The 24,898-nt window shown below is 41.5% G+C and overlaps 1 protein-coding gene across 1 annotated transcript in view; it reads left to right on the top strand.

Annotated features, from left to right (window-relative positions):
- The window catches only part of LOC126248370 (zinc finger C4H2 domain-containing protein), a 138,912-nt gene that overhangs the window by 57,049 nt on the left and 56,965 nt on the right, over nucleotides 1-24,898 (top strand). Inside the window, exon 3 of the mRNA XM_049949299.1 lies at nucleotides 16,846-17,024. Within this exon, the coding sequence (XP_049805256.1) occupies nucleotides 16,846-17,024 (179 nt within the window). The remainder of the gene's footprint in view (nucleotides 1-16,845; nucleotides 17,025-24,898) is intronic.

Below are 24,898 nucleotides of genomic sequence, written 5' to 3'. Positions count from 1 at the left end.
GTGTAACATTTACTGGATTCCTTTTAGCACTCGTCTGGATGATCTCACACTTTTCATTATTTAGGATTAATTGCCAATTTTTGTACCATATGGATATCTTATCTGAATCGTTTTGCAATTGGTTTTGATCTTCTGATGACTACTAAACAGACAACAGCATCATCTGAAAATAGTCTAAGATGGCTGCTCAGATTGTCTCCTAAATCATTTTTACACATAAGGAACTAATCACTGACAAGTCACTTTTTAAAGAAGTTTACACCCCATTTGCTAATGAGTTATTCCCTCCACAATGACAGCAACCCCAGGGTGAGAGCCTGAAAATGGATTATCATATAATCAAGACTGTATACTACTACTCATTTATCTCACTCCTTGCAAGCAGTCGCTGCATCAGTATATGTGCATCGTAGGGGAACTACGTGTTCAAATGCCCCCTCACAAAACTATAGGCAGAGTAACTCTCGCAGATCTCATCATGCAGTTCCACCAAAAATGCTCCTGTGTGATAATTTTGATGCAAATAATCCACTTTGGAGATCATTTCATCACCATATGCATCTCCTGAAATGGGGCAGAACATGTACTTAAGAACTTCTAGAGCATTGTTTTTTGCTAATGATCTCACAATGTGCTCTCTAGCCCTTGCACATTCTTCTCAGTGAGAAGTAATCAGCAACTTGCACTTTAGTGACCATGTGTCTATGTCAGACATAGAAATGCCTGAAAACAAGCCACTCAAATGGGTGTTCAGCATGGCTATGGGGATACTATAGGGTCAGCTTCCTCTTTTAGAGCATCATGGTAGCATACAGAGTAGGTGGATCATATTGTGAACATGATCTACCCAGCTTCTGAGGCACTTATCTCACAGTATTCAGATGAACTACAAAGACGGTCTTCTAGGGGAGTGATGAATCATGCTCTGCAATCAGAAGCAAGCATGTGGCTCAGCTTTAGGATCAAATGCAGATAAACTGCAGAGAATGTCGCAGAGTTTTGGGTGGTTAGGGCAAAATGTCACAATGATTAAATGTAATGGCTACATTCTCTGCTCCATAAGTTGTTCCACTAAGAGTATAGGTATTTGGTAGACCATTGGTACATTTCAGGAAGAAGCAGAGGTGCACAGATGTTGCTGTAATATAAGACGGAAGTCTCCTATCCAGAGACATAGCCCAAACAATAGCAGAACATTTTCAGTGTAATTTTCACTGCCAGTCAAGATCCAGTTATCTAGTATCATTGTGTTTGTCAGTGGTGGGAGTGAGAGTTAGCGATGTCTGTCAAATGTCACATGTCAAGTTGACCTGGCCGTGAAAGGGTCCATTACAGAATGATGTAGCACATTGCACAGTGAAGTGAAGAAATTGTCCTCACTCTTTTTGTGTTAATGTGGTAAAGAGAGTTACCTGACCACATAAGAAATGCTCTTTTAATCTTTCTTCTGAAACCTATACATGACCAAGTAGTTATTGGAGTGTAGCCCTCATGGAGGTGATTATACAACAAGCCAACATATCCTAAAAAGTATTTTCATTGTTGATGGTATTCTTTTGATACCACTTGGAAGATCAATATCTTGGAAATTTCTGTGAATGGTGCATTTGAGCATATTTTCCCAGGTTTCTACAGTCCTCCCTATCCCCACATTATTTTAAATTTGTAGTTGACTTTGTCCTGTGTGGCTTCTTTGAAAGAAAGAACAGTATTTCTCAGGATGGAGTTTTAAGTGGTATTGTCTTTACAACAGTTATTAATAGTGTAGTGTAAGAAATCATCTCGAGTGTTTCTTGATAATGTTTCTATATTTTATTCCACCACTGCCACAATAGTCAGTCAGTTGAAACTGTCAACTAGAAATCTGTGAAATGCACCATAAAAATAGTTTAATACTCAGCTGAGTATCCTGTTTGTCCATTTTAACTGTTCACATTCATTTTTTAATTTTTGTTCATTGTGAAGGGATACTTGTAGTATTACTGACATGACTTAACTGATACCACAGAAGACACCTTCTCTCGGCGTCCAGTTACTAGTTTTTATGAGTAAATTTAAATAACTTTTCACTATACAATTGAACTAGATTCTGAGTATGTACAGTTCGTTTTCATTATCCTTTTTGGGAGTGATCAGGTTTTGGATTCTGAACTTCAAATTTGTAACATACAGATCAGTACTATATTTTTCATGGTTCCCATTTTAGTCTAGTAGGTGGAGTGCTAGACTCCAGTTCTGGAGGTCCTGCATAAAAGCAGGCATTGTTTCCTCATTGTAGTCACTCCAGGATGGCCCCAAATCCCCTCAGTATGCTATCAAATTCAGTCTTGGTCATCTTGCCTGGGGGTAAAAGGCAGCCAGAGCAATGGGCTCGCCACCCTCTCCTCCTCAGTGTCACATTGTACCGAAGGGCACGTCCTACCTGCAGTCAGCAAGAGGCAGGAATGATAGTTACTACATATATAAAGTATGGGGCTATGTTGTTTATTAATAAATTGGATATTCTTCAAATGGCAAAACTGATAGGTACTGTTTTATGTTGCAGAATTTTGGGTGCACAGTGTTATCCCTGGCATTCATAGAAGTCTGCCAAGAATTTTCCAGAAACTTAAATCTGCTAATTGTAATATTTTGTTAACTAACATGTTATTCTAGTAAAATTATTCATTTTTTGAAACGGAGAAATCATGCTGCATTACTGTGGCTTGTGGTTATTAAAAAGATTATATAATAAGAATTGAACATTTGAAAAACAAAAAAATTAATAAAGAAATCTCTACAGTTTTAAGAAAAGCAAATACACTTCTTAATTATTGATTGAGAAAACCCGGGTCCGGGGGTAGAATAGGCAAGAGATACTCCTGCCTGTTGTACGAGGCAGCTAAAAGGAGTTTCACACATTTCGGCCTTTATGTGATGGTCCCCTGTAGGGTTTGACCTCCATTCTTCAAAATTTTCCCAAAGAGTGAGCCAATTGGGGAAGGGCGCCTTACAAGGTGTATCATGTCCATCGTGCATTGAGATCTTTAGCCCACTTTCTCGCTGTCGCATTGCAGTCCAGACCATTCTCCATCTCTTGGGCGAGGACACCTTCCTGGCTGCATTTTCCACCATGCACTATGCAGTGTCAATTTCTACGTCGATGATTACCATGAACCTCTTCGCACCTGATATCCAGCACGGTAGCCAGTCTGTTGTGGTGGGGCCGCCATGTACCCTGTTGGTTGTAGCCCCCTGACCACATAGGGATCGCTCTGCTGATGCCTGCGCCGTTACCTCCCCATGTATGCCAAGGGGTAGATGCCCATCCCCCTGGGGCATCGGAACTCCCTGCAATGGCCATCCTGCCAGGTGGCCTTTGCTGAGGCTGGGTGTCGCCCGTGGGGAGGGCCCCTGGTCAGAGTGGGCGACATCAGGGCGAATGACATGCGATGAAGCGTAGTCCATCATCTCTTGCTGGTGGTGAAACACCAGCAGTCTCTAAGCGATCATGAGCTCAATTCAATGCACAGAAGTACGACCCCAAATCACTCCCCTCCCTGGCCACACCATGGGAGGAACGTCAGGCTAAGGATGGCAGTGGATCTTATTCGCCCCAGTACTTTGTATATTCGAAAGCTGATGGGGACTCTTTCATGACGATGAAACCTCAGTTTTTTTGTTGAGCATTTAGAGGACAAGTTTGGGGAGGTGAAGGGCTTGTCCAAAATGAGATCTGGGTCAGTCTTGATCAAGACAGCATCTTCTGCCCAGTCACGGGCACTCCTCACCTGTGACAAGCTGGGGGATGTTTCTGTTTCCATCACGCCCAATAAGAGCTTAAATATGGTCCAGGGTATCACATTTCACAGGGACCTTCTTTTGAAGTCTGACGATGAGCTGCACGGCAATTTAGAGCAATGAGGTGTACATTTCGTCCGGCATGTCCACCGGGGTCCAAAGGATAATCAGGTTGCCACCGGTGCCTTCATCTTGGCCTTTGAGGGTGATACATTGCCCGAGAAGGTCAAAGTGATGGTCTACCGGTGTGACATATAGCCCTCTATCCCTCCCCCGATGCGGTGCTTTAAGTGCTTGAAGTTTGGCCATATGTCTTCCCGCAGTACTTCCAGTGTCACATGCTGAGATTGCGGAGGCCCCTCACATCGCAATACTCCATGTGCCCCGCCTCCCATCTGTGTCAACTGCAGAGAGCACCATTTGCCTTGCTCGCCTGACTGCAGGATTCTCCAGAAAGAAAGGAAAATCATAGAGTACAAGACACTGGACAGACTGACCTACACTGAGGCTAAGAGAAAATTTGAATGCCTGCATCCTGTGCATATGACATTGTCATACACCGCCGCTACAACAGTTCTGGCACCATCAGCTCCGCCAACCCAGGTCACTTCTCAGAGCAGGAAGACTACACCTGACCCCTTGATGATGGGGGGCATTTTCTTCTGTGTTGCTCCTTCACCACCTACTTCAGGAGCAACAACCCCCCTCCCCCCCCCCCCCCAACCATCGGGGACATGCGTCCCCACTTCTAAGCCAGAGAAGCACAAGTCTTCTTCGACTTCTCTCGCTACAAAGGGGTCTCTTGGGTCACTCCCTTCCCAGGTTTCTTCGAGTGGGAAAGACAACACCCGCCAGTGGCTGAAGAGCCCAAAAGCAGCTGGTTGTAGGGCTTCATACTCATTCTCAGTCCAGGAGACTGAGCCAGTGAAGTCCTCCCAGCCAGGGAAACCCAAGCAGCAGCGAGTGAAGTCCAAAAAGAAAACTGCTAAGATCAAGGAAATTGCAGTGGCACCCACACCACTCCTACCTACAAGCTCTGCTGCTGAGGATGGGGTGGAGATTTTGGCGTCCGCTGAGGACCTAGAACTCGCCAGACCCTCAGACACAATGGATATAGACTGCTCGGGCAATAAATCGGTCGCAGCAGGTGACTCTGAGGCGTAAACTACCTCATTGAATGTTCCATGCCTTCCCAGTCTCACAAAGTCATCCTCCAGTGGAATTGCGGAGGCTTTTTCCACCACCTGGCTGAGTTACAGCAAACTGTTAAGCTTTACACCTGCTATCTGCATTGCCCTCCAGGAAACCTGGTTCCCAGCAATGCAGACCCCTGTCCTCGGCGGCTATAAGGGATATTACAGGAACTGTAGCGACTATAATCGAGTGTCAAGTGGGGTTTGCGTTTATGTCCTAAACTCGGTCTGTAGTGAACATGTGCCCCATCAAACCCATCTTGAAGCAGTGGCTGTCAGAATAAGGACGACACACGAAATAACTGTCTGCAATGTATATCTTCCTCTAGATGGTGCAGTACCCCCTGAATATATTAGCTGCACTGATTGATCAACTCCCTAAAACTTTCCTACTTCTGGGAGATTTTAATGCCCATAACCCCTTGTGAGATTGTATCATGCTTACTGGCTGAGGCAGAGATGTTGAAACTTTACTGTCGCAATTCGACCTCTGTCTCTTAAATACTGGGGCCACCACACGTCAGTGTGGCTCATGGTAGTTACTCGGCCATTGATTTATCAATTTGCAGCCCAGGACTTCTCCTAACTATCCACTGCAGAGCACATGACGACCTGTGTGGTAGTGACCACTTCCCTATCTTCCTGTCACTGCCCCAATGTCAGGCATATGGTCGCCTGCCCACATGGGCTTTGAACAAGGCAGACTGGGGAACGTTCACCTCTGCTGTCACCGCTGAATCTCCCCCACACAGTGACATCAATTTGATGGTTGAGTGGGTGATTAGCACAATTGTTTCTGCCCCAGAAAATGTGATCCCTCACTCTTTAGGGTGCCCGAGGCGTAAGGCAGTCCCTTGGTGGTCGCTTGAAGTTGCTGAAGCAATTAAGGAGCGTTGGCGAGCTCTACAGCAGCATAAGTGGCACCCTTCGCTGGAGCACCTCATAGCCTTTAAACGGCTCCATGCCCCTGTTTTCTACCTTATCAAACAACAGAAGAAGGAGTGTTGTGAGAGATACGTTTTCACCATTGGGTGCCACATGCCATCTTCCCAGGTCTGGGCAAAGATTAAACGTCTTTTCAGGTACCAGGCCCCAACAGCTGTCCCCGATGTTAACATAAATGGCGAGTTATGTACCGACACAAACGTGATTGCCAAGTACTTTGCGAGCACCTTGCTCGAGCCTCTGCATCGGAGAATTATCTCCCAGCCTTTTGCACACTCAAACAATGGCTGGAAGGGAATGTCCTTTCATTCCCTACACGCTGCAGTGAATCCTATAACGCCCCATTTACAGAGTGGGAGCTCCTCAGTGCCCTTTCACATTGCCCCGACACAGCTCCTGGGTCTGATCGCATCCACAGCCAGATGATTAAACATCTGTCATCTGACTACAAGCAACATCTCCTTGTCATCTTCAACTGGATCTGGTGTGTGGCGTATTTCCATTGCAATGGCGGGAGAGCACCATCATTCTGGTGCTCAAACCCGGTAAAAACCCACTTGATGTGGATAGCTATCGGCCCATCAGCCTCACCAATGTCCTTTGTAAGCTGCTGGAACGTATGGTATGTCAGCGGTTGGGTTGGGTCCTGGAGTCACGTGGCTTGCTGGCTCCATGTCAGGGCGGCTTCCACCAGGTTCTCTCTACCACTGATAATCTTGTGTCCATCGAGTCTGCCATCCGAACAGCCTTTGCCAGACAGCAACACATGATTGCCATCTTTTTTGAGTTACTTATAGCACACGACACGACTGTCGTGCCACATTGTTTGAGTGGGGTCTCCGGAGACCACTCCTGATTTTTATCCAAAACTTTGTCGCTCAGTACTTTCCGTGTCAAAGTTGGTGACTCTCATAGTTCCATCCATATCCAGGAGAATGGAGTCCCACAGGGCTCTGTATTGAGTGTTTCTCTATTTTTAGTAGCCATTAACGGTCTAGCAGCAGCAGTCGGGCCCTCCGTCTCACCTTCTCTGTATGCAGACGACTTCTGCATTTTGTAATGCTGCTGCAGTACTGTTGTTGCTGAGTGGCGCCTCCAGGGAGCCATCCACAAGGTGCAGTCATGGGCTCTAGCCCACTGCTTCCAGTTTTCAGCCACAAAGTCGTATGTCTTGCACTTCTGTTGGCGTCGTACGATTCATCCGGAACCCACACTTTACCTTAATGACGGTCCACTCACTGTAGTGGAGACATATAAATTACTGGGACTGGTTTTCGACACTCGATTGATTTGGCTCTCTCATATTCGTCAGCTTAAGCAGAAGTGCTGGCAGCACCTCAGTGCTCTCCATTGCCTGAGCAACACCAATTGGGGTGCAGACCGCTGCACGCTGCTGCAGCTCTATAAAGCCCTTGCCCAATCCTGAATTGACCATGGGAGTGTGGTTTATGGTTCGGCAGCACCTTCAGCACTGTATTTACTCAACCCTGTGCACCACTGTGGGATTCAATTGGGGACAGGAGCTTTTAGGACGAGTCCGGTAACCAGCGTAATGGTGGAGGCTGGTGTCCCTCCACTACAGATCAGATGTGCACAACTGCTCAACAGTTACACAGCACACATTCATAGTTCCCCTGCGCATCCGAATAACCATCTGCTTTTCCCACCCGCGGCAGTCCATCTCCCACATCAGTGGCCCAGATCGGAGCTAACGATTGCGGTTTGCATGCAGTCCCTTCTCTCCAAACTGGAGTCCTTCCCTTTACCACCTCTACTTGTGGTCCGTTCACTTACGCCTCCGTGGTGTACGCCTTGGCCGCAGCTTCGTCTGGACCTTTTGCATGGCCCTAAGGACTCTGTTAATCCCGCTGCTATCCGCTGTCACTTCCTCTCGATTCTTGACATGTTCTGGGCCTCTGAAGTGGTTTACACCGACAGCTCAAAGGCTGATGGTCATGTAGGTTTCGCATATGTTCATGGAGGACGTATTGAGCAGCAGTCCTTGCCAGTTAGCTGCAGTGTTTTCACTGCAGAGCTGGCGGCCATGTCTCGTGCTGTTGAGTACATCCGCTCATGCCCTGGCGAGTCATTTCTCCTGTGTACTGACTCATTGAGCAGCCTACAAGCTATCGACAAGTACTACCCTCGCCACCCTCTGGTAGCATCCATTCAGAAGTCCATCTATTCCCTGGAACAGTCCCACCTCTCCGTGGTATTTGTGTGGACCCCAGGACACGTTGGAATCCCCGACAACAAACTTGCCGACAGGCTGGCCAAACAGGCGACGTGGAAACCGTTTCTGGAGATAGGCATCTCCGAAGCTGACCTGCATTCTGTCTTACACAGCAGGGTTTTCCAGCTTTGGGAGATGGAATGGCATAACAGCTCTCATAACCAACTGCGTGTCATTAAGGAGACTATGAATGTGTGGAAGTCTTCCATGCGGGCCTCTCACAGGGAGTCAGTTGTCCTCTGCCTGCTCCGCATTGGCCATACATGGCTAACGCATGGATACCTACTCCGTCGCAAGGACCCACCTCAGTGTCACTGTGACTCCCAAATGACAGTCATCCATCTGTTTCTGGACTGCCCACTTTAGCCGCTCTGCGGCAGACTTTTAACTTTCCCAGCACCCTGCCTTCGGTGTTGGGTGACAGTGCCTCCACAGCAGCTTTAGTTTTACGTTTTATCTGTGAGAGTGGGTTTTATACTTCTGTGTAGGTTTTAGCGCATGTCCTTTCTCCATCTGTGTCTTCCACCCTAGTGCTTTTAGGGTGGAGGTTTTAATGTGTTACAGAGTGGCTGGCTTTCCCTTTTTATTCTCGTGGTTGTACAGCCACTGTAATCTGATTTCATGTTTTACTCTCTTCTGTTTCTAGCGTCTGTGTTTTCTTATCCTCTCTTGTTCCTTTTAGTGTTCGTTGCCTTCCCTTCGTACTTGTAGCTTTTCCTTTCTTTCCATTTTGTGTTATATGTTTGGTTCGTTTTATTCTCAAACTTGTGGCACTGTTTTATTAGGAACAAGGGACCAATGACTTCGTAGTTTGGTCCCTTCTCCCCCACCTTTAAACCAACCAACCACTACGTGGGTGCTAGCCAACTTTACAAATGAACAGAGGTTTGCCAAATGGCAAAGTATGCTTAACTTGAAGCCCAAATGAAAGAAAATTTATAACACTGACATGCCATGTTTTATCTCGCAGACTAAATTTTTGATGGTGCAACATTTTTGGTGCTCAGGAAAGATGTGAAATTTGCACGTACATTTGGGACAGCACCAATTAAATATTCGATAGCTGTGGTAGAAGAAGCAGTTTTGAAACTTCAGAGTGATCTTGCAGAAGAGACCAGGAGGGAAACATGCCAAATTTGAACAACCTGAGTGCTGCTGAAAAGTTCAGTAGTAGGAATGCTCTGCAAGACTCAAGAGCAGACAAGGACCTCACCATTTTATCTGCTGACTAGGGGAACCCCAGTGACCTTCTCTCACAAACTGAGTACAACAGCGAGATAGATGATTTGGCCGATGACCCTGCACCTCGAAATAAGAGGGGATCTGACTTGCAGGACTGAGAGAAAAATCTGTAGACCACCTCAAGAAGAGCTTTTTCCAGATAATTTAATCAAGGTCCTGCACCAACAGGCTGCATAACACCAAGACTGCACAGTCTACCAAAGATAAATGAGAGTGGGCCCCTCCTTACCCCATAGTAAAGTGCACTGGAGTGCCTTCTATATTGTTAGCCAAACATCTAAAGTTGCAATCAGGACTCCTTGAGAGCAGAAGTAGACATCTTATTTGGAATTCAGAGAATTTCATAGGATACCTGAAGACATTTAGACTAAAACTGTTGGTTCTTTCGATGAGCTCTGATGATGTATACTTATTCATGGAAGTATCTCTTAAAGATTTATTGGAAACTATTAGCAGCAAGTTCCAGAAAGACACTGTAACGTTGTTTAAACATATACTTTCCTCAACCTATTCCTTATTTAGTAACGAGTGTTTCGAACAAGTGGGTGGTTTCACGTGGGGTTTCCCCCCTCCCCAATGGCCAACTATTTTATGGAAGACTTCAAGCAAAAAGCACTGTGATCGGCAACTTGCCAGCCTTCCTGCTTATGGTGGTATGTTGATGATATAGGAGGGTAAGTCAATTATTATCCACAAAGTAATTATAAAATTTTATTGTAATCAAATAGGAAACTTGAACATCATTTTTCGACATAGTCTCCTTTCATTTCAATGCACTTGGTCCATCGTTGTACAAGCTTCGTGGTGCCCTCATAAAAGAAGGTTCTCGGTTGAGCTGCAAACCAGGAATGCACCACTTCTTTCACTGCTTCATCCGAGGCAAATCAATATCAACAGCCCCTTAATGCCTGTTTGAGTGAGCCAAACAAGTGATAGTCAGAAGCGGCAAGATGGGGAATATGTGGAGAATGATCCAGTACTTCAAATTTGAGTTTCTGAAGTGTTTCAGCAGTTTGGGCTGCAGTATGCAGATGGACATTGTCGTGCAACAACACAACACATTTTTACAGCAATCCTCGGCATTTGCTTTGAATTGCAGGCTTTAGCCTGGCAGGAAGCATCTTACTGTAACATACACTGTTTATTGTTGTGCCCCTTTCCCCATAGTGTTCCAGTACTGGACATTGTGCATCCCAAAAAACCTTAAGCATCAGTTTTCCTGCAGATGGTTGGGTCTTGAACTTTTTCTTGCACATTGAATTTGGATGTTTCCATTCCATACTCTGCTGTTTACTCTCCGGCTTGTAATGATGCATCCGTGTTTCGTCACCAGTAATGATCCTGTCTAAGAAGTTGTCCCCTTCATTTTCATAGTGATCCAAATGTTTTTTTGCAGATGTCCAAGTGCGTTTGTTTATGCAATTGTGTGAGTTGTTTAGGGACCCATTTTGCTCAAACTTTATGAAACCCAAGTCTGTTGTGGATGATTTTGGAGGCAGAACTGTGACTAATTTGCAGACGGTGCCACTTCGTCAATAGTTAATCATCTAAGAGAATCATTTCACATCAACTCTCAATGGTTTCTTCATTTGTGGAGGTAAATGGTAGTCCGGCTCCTTCATCGTGCGTAATACTTGTGCGACCATTTCGGAATTTTTCAATCCATTCATAGACACTCCATTATGGCAAGACACTTTTCCCATACTGTACCGAAAGTCTTCAATGAATTGCGGCCCCTGATATGCCTTTTGACCAGAACAAATAAACAAAGAATGTGTCATCAACAGAAAATGACAGTACTACCGAAATAAACAAAAATATAACTACATTGCGGATAATAGACTTACCCTTGTATTTGGGGTGTGGCCCCACAGAATAGAAACATTACGTGTATTTCTCATGCATCTGAACTCTCTCCATTAAAATGTTAAGTTAGTTCACATAGAAATGGAAAAAGATGGCATCTACCATTTATTGGTTATTTTTAGAAGAAAAGCTGACAAAACAGTGGAACACAGTGTGTACTATGAGCAGACTCACACAGAGTTATATTCGCAGACCAAAATCTATCATCACATTGTACAGTGTGGGTAGTGTCTTAGTCATGGTACATAGAGCAAGCATGTCAGTCTCAAATACCGACAGCCTGCCAGGTGATTGCGATGCCTAAGAGCAATGTCTCAACAAAACGATTACTCTGAAGGAAAAAAAAGGGTACATAATGCAGTCTGATCAAAGTGGGTTCATTGTAAGGGTGTAATTGAAGATGCATAGGCAACTACTGCAGTATTTTGGTGGCATGTCTTCAAGATTTGAGAGGATCTGTGAGAAATGAATGTCCGTTGACAAACTTGAAGAACCTGTTGTGTTTAGTTATAGATGATATTGGCCTGAGAAAACATGGCATATATAACATCTCATGCCAGTATAAAATGTTTCATATTGAGCAGTCATGTCACACCATGCAAGAATGTTGGGCCTGACGCCATCGACGTACAAGCTTGAGCCAGTTTGACAAATCAGCTGTACCAGAAGCCTGGTTGGACCTGAGGCATCGCATGTTCTGTGAAGTTTGAAGTTTCATCCTCAGCGCCATCATTCTGTGATTGCCTTTTTTAAAAAAGGGGCCATGTACACCCATGTGGCAGGTAACCTTAGCGATAGGGATGCAGGATTTCAGCTTGACAGTGCCTGGAATCCAGAACTGGCTGTCACTGAATTTAAACAGGATAAAAAATAACCTCCAATTTCTGACTGAATTCATCACAATGCAGAGAATCAATTCAGATTTTAACCACAGCAGTGTCTGACAGGACAGTCATTGCCCATTTAGCACCCACAGAAAACCTCTTTACATTTTGGCAGGGGCACTAGGAAAGCTATTCTCATCCAACTATGAGGACCTATCCGTGTATGTGTAATTCCTACTCCTGATCCCCAATAAATTTTGGCATCGCTACTCTGGTGTCACCAGTTATCTTGCAGCAGTGAACACAGCAACCACCACCATCTAAAGGTGTAAAGCAGTTGTTCCCATGAAATGTTGTGGGACTTACACAATGTTCTCCCACCCCAGAAGTGTATTTGCAACAGATCTCTTCAGGAAAGCCTGAAAAGTCACAGTTCAGATGGTCTTTAAAAGGAAGAAAATGTGGGCTTTTAGATAAGGTATGTCAGTCAGAAAACAAATAACTATTAGCATGGTTGAATTTTCAAGTGAACGTGGTTTCATGAATTTTAATTATTGGGTATTTTTTAAATGAAGTGTTTATACATAAACTATTTACACTGTTATCAGCAGCCTATGAACTGTACAGCGAGTAACTAGGTTTTGAAGAATATGGCTTGGATAAGAATTTGGATACTTCAAATATATCTGGTACATGTACAGGCATTTAGACATTACCAGGTACATAAGAGAGACTGAAAATTTGAGGTTGCATATGAATCCTTCCCTGTTACTGTGGTATGTGTTACAAATGGGACAGATGGCAGAAAAAAAGTATTTACCACAATATGATGAAAAGGGTAATTGCTACTTGCTGTATAGAGATGTTGAATCATAGGCAGGTACAACAAAAAGACTGTTGTACCTTTGAGCTTTCGGCCAAAAGACCCCTGGTCCGGCCTTAGTTACCAGAGACAATGGTCATGTGTGTGCGGGTGGTTGTGTGTGTGAGTTGTACTTACGTGAATGTATGTTTTTCTACATGAGAAGGAGACCTTTTGGCGGAAAGCTCACATGTATAGTATTCTGTCTGTTGTGATTGTCTGTGACTCCTCTCTGCTATATGGTGAGTAGCAGTCCACCATTTTCATAATATTGTTATTACATCCTGGGTTTTTCATTGTTTAAAAAATAGAATTTGTTCTAGGAGTGCCTTTATTGCAAGTGGTGCTATTACACCCAGCTGTGTTACACACTGTTCTAGATTTTAAAGAATGTGAGTTTCCGGTCTGCACATTATCTATTTGCCACAGTTTGTAGACCTAAAGTCACATTCTATAAAAGAAATGAATATTTTAAAATTTCTTTGTCATAATTCATTACGATGAGCAGTCTGAGCCTGCTGGCTAGTTTTGAACTGGGCCCCACTCAGTTATGGGTGCATGGTTTATGGGTCAACTAGACGATCTTATTTTAAATGATGAATGTGTTGTACAAGGAATTATGCTGGCCACCAGGCCCCTCAGTACCAGCACTATTCCCAGCCTCTATACTATAGCTGGTGGGTCTCCAATTAACCAGGCATCGGCTTCTCATGCTGCTTCAGGCTTATTAAATACCATCCACACTACAGTTAGTTACATACCATACAGTCATTAAACCAATTGACTGAACAACTTTCCACTAGTCATCTGGGAGCTTATTCAATTGTTTCATACTTAGTTTTGTGCAGGTGCTTAAGAGGTCATGAATTACCGTAGATTTGAAAATTTTTAAGAAGGAATGTGCTGTAGATTTAACTTTGTCTCTGTTTTGTAACTTTTGGACGAGCAACATTTTAATGTAGTATAAACATAATTTTCCAAGTAAGGGAAATCCTTAGCTATTCAGTTGTTTTCCCCAATCATGTCTCAGTTTCTCCTTATAAATGGGTGCACCATATACAGTAAAGAAATCCTTTTTACACTTTTCAGCAGACTAACCCAAAAAGTGTAAAATGCGGGAAAGTTTAAGATACAGGAAAGCATTAGGAGACACAAGTGAAAAGAAATAAATTACTCTTATTGTCATGCTCTTTATATTGTTCAAAATATGAAATTAAAACAATTTAAATTTTGCCAATTTAAAAAATCTAAAATAATTACTTGTTTTTGTTTCTTTCTAACAGCAATTAGATCTGCTTCTCTCTCTGTACTATACAAAGCATCAATCACAAAGGCAGTGGCTGAGCACCGACACACACAAACGTGAGCGGGGTCCTCCCTCTTCATTCCAATTGTGGCCAATGGTATAAATAAAACACAGAAGCAAAAGTCTTTCATGAAACCACATTAAAAAATTATTGCTGTTCTATTGTGAGACATATTAGTAAACATTATAAAATTATGGTAAATAAAACTTTTAACAGAATATTGGTTAAAACACTTAAGTTTGCACGAAATCTATAGCTTGTTGCATACCAGGAGGTTACTCAGTTCAGGGACATTCTGGATGAGAAAGTGGGTGGAAATTGTTGCCATGTTATGTAGAATCTTGAGGAGGAAAGTTTACATTTGCATTAAGTTAAACCAATGTAAGTCTGCGCACCAAATATGGATTAGCAATATTTCACTCAGAAGTAACATTGATTTGTTAAAGCCCATTGTAGAGACAGCTGTCTTTAAAAGTGGTGTTTATTTCTATAAATGACTCTGGAATTAATTAAAGCTGTTGTAATACAACACAGTGGGCGGGAGGAGGTTGCTACTAAAGTCACTATTGTCAGATTGTGATTATCATTAATGCAGTGACTCGGCATACCTTCCCACCCTTCCAAATTCTGCAAACCTATAACACAGGTGGCCATGACCCAACATGCCGACAATGAAATTCTTGCTTACTGTACTAATACTACATTGTGGGATCAATAACTTATTATCTTTTTTGCTTTGTTTCAAGGTTGACTTTGAGCAGGAATATGATGTACTTTTTGCAGAAACCCATATGAAAATCCATGTTAAAGGTCGTGATAACATCAGAGAAAATGTAAAATGCAGGAAATGTTGTTACACGGAATTGTTAACAATGAGAAGTCACTGTATTGAGAGAATAGGACTTCTGTTGGGACAACAAAAATGAATGTGAAAAGCAGGAAAATGTAAAATGTTTTTACTGTACATTGCATAATTGCATCTGACTCTGAAATCACTGGGGCAAGTGAAGTATCATTATAGAGAAATGTGAACTAATGCAAAATATACTTGACAGCCTCACCCAGTAGGGAAAACATCTACCATCCAGCTGTGTACTAAGTCACGGGGAGATCTGAGGAAACTAACAAACCATCTTGGCAGCCAAGAATTGGTGGAGGTAACATAATGCAAAGTAACATGCAATTTCTTGCAGACTGTCATCTCACAGCTAAGTATGTGCAAAAATGGTGGTGAGGGACAGTAATCTGTTGACAATAAAGCCAACGTTTTGTCTGTACCTTTCTTCCTACTGGTCTCTCTGACAGGATGTCATCAGGGAATATTATGTTTTAATCCACGTTGCTTGTTGAAATTGGTATTGTATTATCACTTTTAACTACACTAGCTTCTCATGACTAATATATCAGTATTGTCATGTGCCCAAATTACATGATTTTTTTTATTGGAAAGTAACTTCAGAAACTTTTTCCAGATTACTAGACTGTGCATTGAAGTTATTGTCTGTATTGAGGATTATATGATTTTAGGTTCGCCCTAATTTGCAGTTTTTGTACTGGCCTTTGCATGGAATCTGTGACTAAAATTAATTTTCATCAAATCACTTTACTGAAGTGTAGATTGTGAGGTATTGCATTATTGTTGTTAATAGTAATTAATGTCAATAAACATGCAAAGGAAGCCAGTCAATAGTTGGTTCAACTTTTTGATTTTGTTTTATGTTTGTTGAGTTCTTGCACTTGAGGATTTAGTGTCCATATACACACTTGGAGCAATACTTTGGTTCTCACTGTACACCTGTTCCATGTATTTGAAGTAAACCAAAACACCTTAAATTTGTGCATGTATTAGTATAATTTAAGTTTATTTGTTTGTTACAAATAATATTTTTCACGCAAAACTGACTCCACTCTGTTAGTCATCACACTTCACTTAGAACTGTGGAATGATGATGATGATGATGATGATGATGATGATGATGATGATGATGATGATCAGGTATGTCTTCTGACTTAGATTCAGTGATTATCCAGTTTGACAGCACAAGTCATCTTTAGTTTACTGATACTAATGGTATTGCTTCCACTGCCAGGAAGATGATTCTTCTGACTTCTCTGCAGTTGAGCTCTGTATTGTCATCTGCCTTTGTGGAGTTGATAGAAAAGTACAGCCTTTAAAAATTGATACAGCTGGCTTTTGCTGTTACTACAGATTGTGACTGCAGGTGAAGATCAACAGCTTCAGTTTAGCATGGGTTTTAACCTGCAGAATCTGCCCTATCATACTGGATGCAGGTTGGTAGGGTCAGTTCTATAAATGTTGGAATTGTTGTACACTATTGGGCAGTTAAAAAGTATATTTGTTGAAGCAGTTTCCCTACTGAATGCTGTGGTCATTGAAAGAAGGAAGAAAAGACAAGACATAGTACTAAAGGTGCCTTTATTTTCACGAGATATGTTTACAATAAAAGAGGATGACCACATCTGCTTTCTGAAAATAGCAACCCATTAAAAAATGTCAGCCATATGAATCACATAAATAAGTTCCAGGATCACATTCATTTAAAATTATCATGACACTAATACTCTGTTTCAGATGGAAAACGTCATAAAACAGTCTGAAGAGTGCCGCAATCGTGCGCTTGACACTGCAAAGCGAATTCACGAAGAATATAGACCTCTAAAACTAGAAATTGACCGTATGAGGCGTGAATATTTGGGCCTAGAAAGGCTCCCAGAACTGCATGAAGAGGAAGGGGATTTAATTACTCCTGAGTAAGTTACACTTGCCTAATTCTGTTAAGTAATTATGTTTCTCTTAAGTAATAGTATCTGTTCTTGATGGTGGCAAGAATCCTGAGCATTGTGTGTGTGTGTGTGTGTGTGTGTGTGTGTGTGTGTGTGTGTGTGTGTGTGTGTGTGTTTTTTCCATCATTCTATAAATGAGAGATTGCATAGGGTGAGACATTGGCTTTATGATTGCTAGGAAGTGGCCTCAGACTGCACTGTGACTATCTACTTTTGGGTTTTATGGTTTTTTGTGTGCTTGTGCATGTCACCAAATAATACAACATTCACATTTAGAGTCTGTCACTACTACAACCACCTCACAATGGCTGTATCCCACTGTGTACCAAATTACAGGAGATATATTTCTGAGGGTTTAACCTAAATTGTTTCTTTTATCCTTTGGCTTCTGGCAGACAGTTAAAATCCCACAAGCTTTCAGCTGAATACTCCCCAGCCATTATTGAGTTGCTACCATGCCGTTGATGACTTTGTCCTTATACATCCATGCTGCCCGGTCTGATGTTGTTGGTGCTTAGTTCAGTGGAAGATAAATCAAAATGCAATATTTAATTCCTGGATTCACTGTGCCTGCTTCAGCTTTGCAGTGCTTGGATACTGTGCTGTATAAAGTTTCAGGTCATTGTCTTTATTGGGGGTGTTCAGTTCTTCTTTTTATTGTGCTGTCCCAAAGGTTGTCATGATTGTGACAAAAGATTTGTTGAATGCAGTTCAGTGTTCCATGTTCTAAAACATTTTCTGCCTTGCTTGATTTCATAGGAGAGCATAGGTATAAGCACCTCTTGGGTCCTGTCCATAGGGACCTGAAAACGTAGCATCTATTTTCGGCAAAATTAGCATATATTTTTGCTGAAATTCCCACATTTTTTGTAAATCAGTAGGCATATAAATTTAAAAAATTGCCACACTATATGCCTGATGATCAAAATACCCATAAGAAATGATTGGAGATAAAGTAATAATAAAAGAGAATAAATCGTTCTTATTCTCTCTAATAAGTGGAATGTTTGCTTCTGCAAAAACTTCAACCATTTTTTTCCCAAAATGGTCTTCACTATTCTCATTCTTTTGTCTACTCATCTTTTATTGGTCTTCTTGAAAAGCAGCATTTATTTCCTTGGCCTGGTTGAAACACATTGGCTTGGTTTATTTTCCAGGTGGTGTAAGTGTGGACACTGTAGTGTAGTAGTCGACCACAAGTGTAAACAAACAATTTTGACTGTGCGTGTGGTTCAGGGGATCAAACCCTGCCACCTTCTCACAGGGCAGCCAGCCTACACCACTCCTCTGTTTCTCTGCAGAAGCAGAACTAACATATGGCCATAGGGATAGCTGATCCATACAGTGTTGAGAGACCTGTAATTGAAGATAAGAGTAATAATGAGCAATGCACAACCCAAGACAAAATGGAGTGCACAAAGCATTTGTGCTATTGCCTGTCAGAATGAGTATCCTCACACTTAAGCTCCTTTAGTGGTTTGATATTTTTAATGTCATGTGTTAAAATGTGATGCATTAATACATGGCAGTCAGACCAGTTGTGACAAAGCCTCATGTGAAACCAAGGATACAGCAAGATTGCTTCTGCATGATCCATCTGCCCTCTTCCACATCATCAGCAACTGAAGAAAACAATTAGTTCATGCACATTTTGAAGTATGCCACCACTGCTGACTGCAATAAACTCATCAGTGGTGCAACGTCTCCTCTCTGCCCTTTTATAGCTTTCATTTTGTCAAATTATAAGGGGAATCCCAAAAGTAAGGTCTCCTATTTTTTTTATAAGTACATTGACCTGTTTATTTCTACAATGGTTTACATCAGTTTACAGCTTGAACATTTAGCTATTTTTCGACATAGTCACCATTTTTGTCGATGCATTTTTGTAGACGCTGTGGCAGTTTTTGTATGCCCATGTCATACCAGCTTGTCACCATGCTGTTCTGAAGGTTATGAACCTCTTCTTTCACCTCGTCGTCAGAGCTGTATCGCTGGGGCCACAAGTAACGCTGACAGGTACTGTGAGACTCTGAGTAAACTCAATCGGGCAATACACATTCTCCATGACAACACTCGCCCACACATCGCTCGGCTAACCGTTGCTCTCCTGCAACAGTTTCTGTGGAACATAATCACCCACCCACCGTATAGTCCTGACTTGGCACCAGTGACTTTCACCGGTTCCTTAGGTTAAAAGAACATTTGGCCGGAAAGCGATTCAGCTCCGACAATGAGGTGAAAAAAGAGGTTCATAACTTTCTGAACAGCATGGTGGCGAGCTGATATGACACGGGCATTCAAAAACTGCCAAGGCATCTACAAAAATGCATCGACAGAAATGGTGACTATGTCGAAAAATAGCTAAATGTTCAAGCTGTAAACTGATGTAAACCATTGTAGAAATAAACAGGTCTATGTACTTAAAAGGAGACCTTACTTTTGGGATTACCCTCGTAGAACCGTGCCCAAGGTGACATCCTCAAATTTCTTCATAAAACATTTTGGTATGGATGAAGCTAACGAACTTTTCATTGAAACACTTTCCATTTGCTCAAAGTACTGTCAGTCATATATATAAAAAAAAAAAAAAAGAACTTGTCCAGATATTTGTAACCAGTCAGACAGTTGTGGTATCAAAGAAATCTCAGAGAATATCCTTATTGTTTTTAATAGGAACACTCACTAATAATGAGACCTCGTCATAGCTGACATATCACTTCCAATTCAGCTGCTGGAGTCATCCATATTCTTGATATGACGTGATATGGTATGCACAATTAGCTCTCTGCAGAATAGGAACACTGAACAGATTTTTTGCCAATGTAATGTTGTTGACCCAGTGATATTCAATGGGCTTGAAAGCTAATTCCTTCTATGATATTTTGGGCAGATGATGTGTACGTTGACTAGGCCCCGAGGGTGGAGATTAACATCATTATCTTCCAGTAATAGCTGCGTTAGAAGCTGTGACATCTTCATTATTATCCTTGGCGTTGGGTCCTGCAGAGATTGCTGATAGGTATTCTCTTCAAACATCAGTCAGATTTGTGCTTCACAGTCAGCTTGTTCCAAAATTACAGTCCACTGCCAATGTCAAATGGCAGAACCACAATGAGGGAGTCATTTTGTAATCTGCAAAGTACATTGTGTTCAACCCTAGGCACATTAGGTGCCAGTAGTATGATTTCAAATGATTCTGCTCCTTCACAACAAACATAGTCCACATTCTCACTGGGCAATTCACGCACTGTATGTTCAACATCAATTTTCATTTTATTGGGAAACTCGGCGTTACTGGGGCAAAGTTAATTTCATTCCTAAGTGCTGAGATGACGTCAGTGTTGAGATCTGTCATGTTTATAATTGTTTTATTAATTTACACACCACACCACTTTAAACCCAACTGAATTACACTTCGTATTTTTCATGGTACTCCTCTGTGATGACATATCTTCGCACAGTGGTCATGGGCTAGATTCAGTACAATCCAATTATTAGAGTGACTCCATCAATTGCTGGTGGTCTGCAGCTCATGGCTGTTTAATCCAACTGCGTGCTAGTGAAATGTATTGTCTCAAAGACCTCAGTGGTGTCTTGATGTGATGCCATGGTACAGCAAGTTGTAGAATAATCTCATCATGGCAGTTTAGCAGGAAGGCTTTAGAGCTTAACAGATTAGCCTACTTCACACAAAACTTGCCCAAGAATTTGATGATATGCCGTGTTTCCTCCTTGTAGGGGTACGTAAGGTATAGATGGTTGATCTTGTGATTGAATTAAAATCTTGGAAGATGCCCTCAATAAATAAGGCAGCATGTCTTAGTAGAGCATGGGATTATGCCATTGTGAGAAAGTATGCTGCAGTCGAATTAAGTCGGGTGATGCTGAGGGAATTAGATTAGGAAATGAGACACTTAAAATAGTAAAGGAGTTTTGCTATTTGGGGAGCAGAATAACTGATGATGGTCGAAGTAGAGAGAATATAACATGTAGACTGGCAATTGCAAGGAAAGCGTTTCTGAAGAAGAAAAATTTGTTAACATCGAGTATAGATTTAAATGTCAGGAAGTCGTTTCTGAAAGTATTTGTATGGAGTGTAGCCATGTATGGAAGTGAAACTGGACGATAAATAGTTTAGACAAGAAGAGAATAGAAGCTTTTGAAATGTGGTGCTATAGAAGAATGCTGAAGATTAGATGGGTAGATCACATAACTAATGAGGAGGTATTGAATAGAATTGGGGAGAAGAGGAGCTTGTGGCACAAATTGACTAGAAGAAGGGATCGGTTGGTAGGACATGTTCTGAGACATCGAGGGATCACCAATTTAGTATTGGAGGGCAGCGTGGAGGGTAAAAATCGTAGAGGGAGACCAAGAGATGAATAACCTAAGCAGATTCAGAAGGATGTAGGCTGCAGTAGGTACTGGGAGATGAAGAAGCTTGCACAGGATAGAGTAGCATGGAGAGCTGCATCAAATCAGTCTCAGGACTGAAGACCACAACAACAACATGCTGATCATAAATATTGCCATCATTGGTGATGGAATGAGCATGAGCTATATATTGGTCAGCAGCATGAGGTTGAAGACATCAATGAGATGTAGTCAGTTACCACAGTGATTGAGGATTAATTGCCCAAAAGCTCATGGGATTTTAACCAGCTGATGCAGCGCAAAGCCTGGGAAGATCTTATTAACCCTTCTATTGCTACAGACGAGCTCTTTGTATTCTATGTTTAGGCTGCCTTTCTTATGTATGTACTACTGACCAAATACGGTTACCTGTTCTGAAAGATGGCGTTCCGGCTGATATAAAATACTTATCTGACTTCTGAAAACTATTAGGTGAAAAAAAAATTATTTTTGCACATCTTAGTCTTCACTTGATAAAGTATTTAATTTCCTTTCATTATATGCCATATTTACTGTACTGTATCAGATTAATTAAAACATTATACGAAAGTTTAAAGTTTCTGCAGTGGTATAAAATCAATGTGTAAATTTTGCATACAGTTGATTTTAGCTCATATATTGCAGCGAACAAAATGTAGGTAAGGTAAAAAAACTTTATTTAAAATTTAGAGCAGAAAGATATTTCATTTCGTGCTAGAGTTATTGGGTTTTAATATCTGAAGGACAGCCTCACACATCGCTCCCATTTATGTCTTTGCGCATTGCAAATCATGTGGTTGTAAAGGATTCAAAATATTGAAACAGTTTTCTGCAAATGGTTGCATGCAATGAGCCATGTGTATTGTGTGATAAATACTCTAAATGTTTTTATTCGCCGAGGTATGCATGTAACTCGCCTGCAGCAGGGAGAGTTCGATGCCTTGGGACGCATTCAGACATCCATAACACCATAAGAAAATCCAAGCAACACATATATAAACATCCACAACACGTGGGGAATGGCATAGCAGTACATGCATACACTCCCACAATAGTGAATGAATGGGTTAATTGTGATACTTGTAGTCCAGTTGGTTAGACTGGCTGGCATCATTGGAGAAAGGATTTAGTTGGCTCTATTGCTATTTATGTAATCACGCTATCTAAGGTCATGATATATTTTAAATATTTAACAGCACATTGTCAGTCTATATGAAGAATAAACCTAGCTTCTGTAAATCTGTATTGTGTTCAGTGCTTTCCGACATGGCTCACAAATTCTCTTTAGAGCCAGATGATGAATATAAAGTAGAAAACAAAATCATTTGAATGATATATCAGCATATTAGAAAGCTGACTGAAGTCTAAAAAATTTTTAAAAAAAGCCAATTCTTTATAGAAAAGAATGTTATATCTTCCTTGATTCTCTGTATACACAGAGGTATAGTTTCAGAAATGCAAAGCTACTGTATGCAAAATACTTCTGTTCTACACAGCTCGTAATAAGTTAAGAAACTGTTCCACTCATCATAATTTGAGAGGGGCGACGGTGGTAGAAATAATGAAAAAATTACAAATTATTTTTATTTGCTTATTTGATAGTAAATATAACTGAGATTATTATCCCAAATTTTTTCCTTGAAATTCGAACTACAAATGGCATAAAAATATTAAAACCCTAAGCAGTGTAATGCGCCAAGCCCGCTTTTCAGTGTACCAAATGGAGGAAAAATTTTAATTGCAGAATTTGGCCTGTGAACCTAGAAAACATAGCTTTATGAGGCTGTGATTTTTTGTATACGTAACAGCAGTGTTGTAAAGAAGGCTGTGGAGCCAATTTCTGGTTCAATCAGTGTGGTATAGAAGGCTGTGGAGTGTTGTAAACAAGTTTTGTGCTGTTCAGTGGGATTCAAGTGACGCTTGATTTATTGTGCCATTCTTTGTGCAAGGTTGAATCTGTTGATCCCTTTTTACAATGCCTAGGCCTGGTAATAAAAATATAGTAAGTCCCATATTTCCAATATAAATAGAAAAACTGACATTGAGGTTAGGGTTGGGCCTGCAGCTGCGAACATTAGCTTGTCTCCAAGTGCATCTAAAATAAAACTTGGGACAGGGATTGTGTCAGAAGAAACAAATCATGACAGAAAACAGGTTTCAGAATTGTGGATCTGGAAATGGTGGCAGAAGCACTTAGAAAAACCTGCAAGTGCTCTGTTTGTGGAGGAAATGTGGATTTGGTTGATGATGGAAAGAGAGAAGGTTTGGTTTGCACATTTTGTGTCAAAACTGTGACGCTGACAGACCATTCAAGATATCAAAGGTCGGTAATAGAATCTATGAAGCCAATATGAGATTTACTTATGGACTAAGATGTATAGGAATTGGAAGAGATGGTGGAAACATTTTATGTGGTATTATGAACATGCCTGGTCCTCCCCTAAAATTTTCTGCAGTGAATACTGATCTCCTCAATGCAGTTGCAGAAGTAAGTGAAGAGAGCATGAAAATGGCAGTCCTGGGGGCAATTCAAGAAAATTGTGAAGCAACTAATAGCAATGATATAGCAGTTTCCTGTGACAGTTCCTGGATGAAGAGGGGGCATACTTCACTGCATGGAGTTTCAACAATCATTAGTGTCGACACTGGAAAAGTATTAGACTTAGAGGTGATGTCTAAATATTGTTCTGCATGTTCCTTGCACAAGAAATATATTGATGCAGGTAAAGAAACAGAATGGCAAGAAGCCCATAAAGCTGTTTGTAGCAGAAATTAAGCAGGCTCCAGTGGTGGGATGGAAGCTGCAGGTAGGAAATTCATTTTCCATAGGTCTTTGCAAAAGTATGGAGCAAGATACGTACAGTATTTAGGAGATGGAGACTCTAGTGCTTTAAAGATTGAGGTTGAAAGTCAGCCCCATGGAAAAGATTGCACTATTGGGAAACTGGAGTGCTTAGGCCATATTCAGAAGAGGATGGGTGGACAACTCCGAAGACTTGTTGCAGACAATAAAGGCAAGCTACTAGAGGATGGGAAGCCACTGGGAGGTAAAAACAGACTAACAAAGAAGAGAATTGACAGCCTACAAGTCTATTATGGTGCTGCAATTAGAAGTAACCTCACAAGCTTGGACAGTATGAGGAAAGCAGTATGTGCCATTTGGTTTCATTACTTGTCGACAGACACTACACCTCAACATGGCCTCTGTTCTAATGAATGGTGCAAATTTTTGGAAAGTAAGGAAAGTGGGGAAGCTTATACCCATAAAAATAACCTTCCTTATGAGGTTTCAATGGCCACTAAACCAACTTTTAGAGAACTGGCTTCACCAGAACTGCTAGAAAAATGTCTGCATGGGAAAACACAGAACCCAAATGAAAGTTTCAGTTCTCTTATTTGGAAAAGATGTCCAAAGACTGTGTTTGTTTCCAATTTGGTGGTGAAGATTT

The sequence above is a fragment of the Schistocerca nitens genome, chromosome 3 (assembly GCF_023898315.1).
Source record: "Schistocerca nitens isolate TAMUIC-IGC-003100 chromosome 3, iqSchNite1.1, whole genome shotgun sequence".
Lineage (NCBI taxonomy): Eukaryota > Metazoa > Arthropoda > Insecta > Orthoptera > Acrididae > Schistocerca > Schistocerca nitens.
Note: the sequence above shows the minus strand (reverse complement) of the source record. Positions and strands in the feature narration are given on the sequence as shown.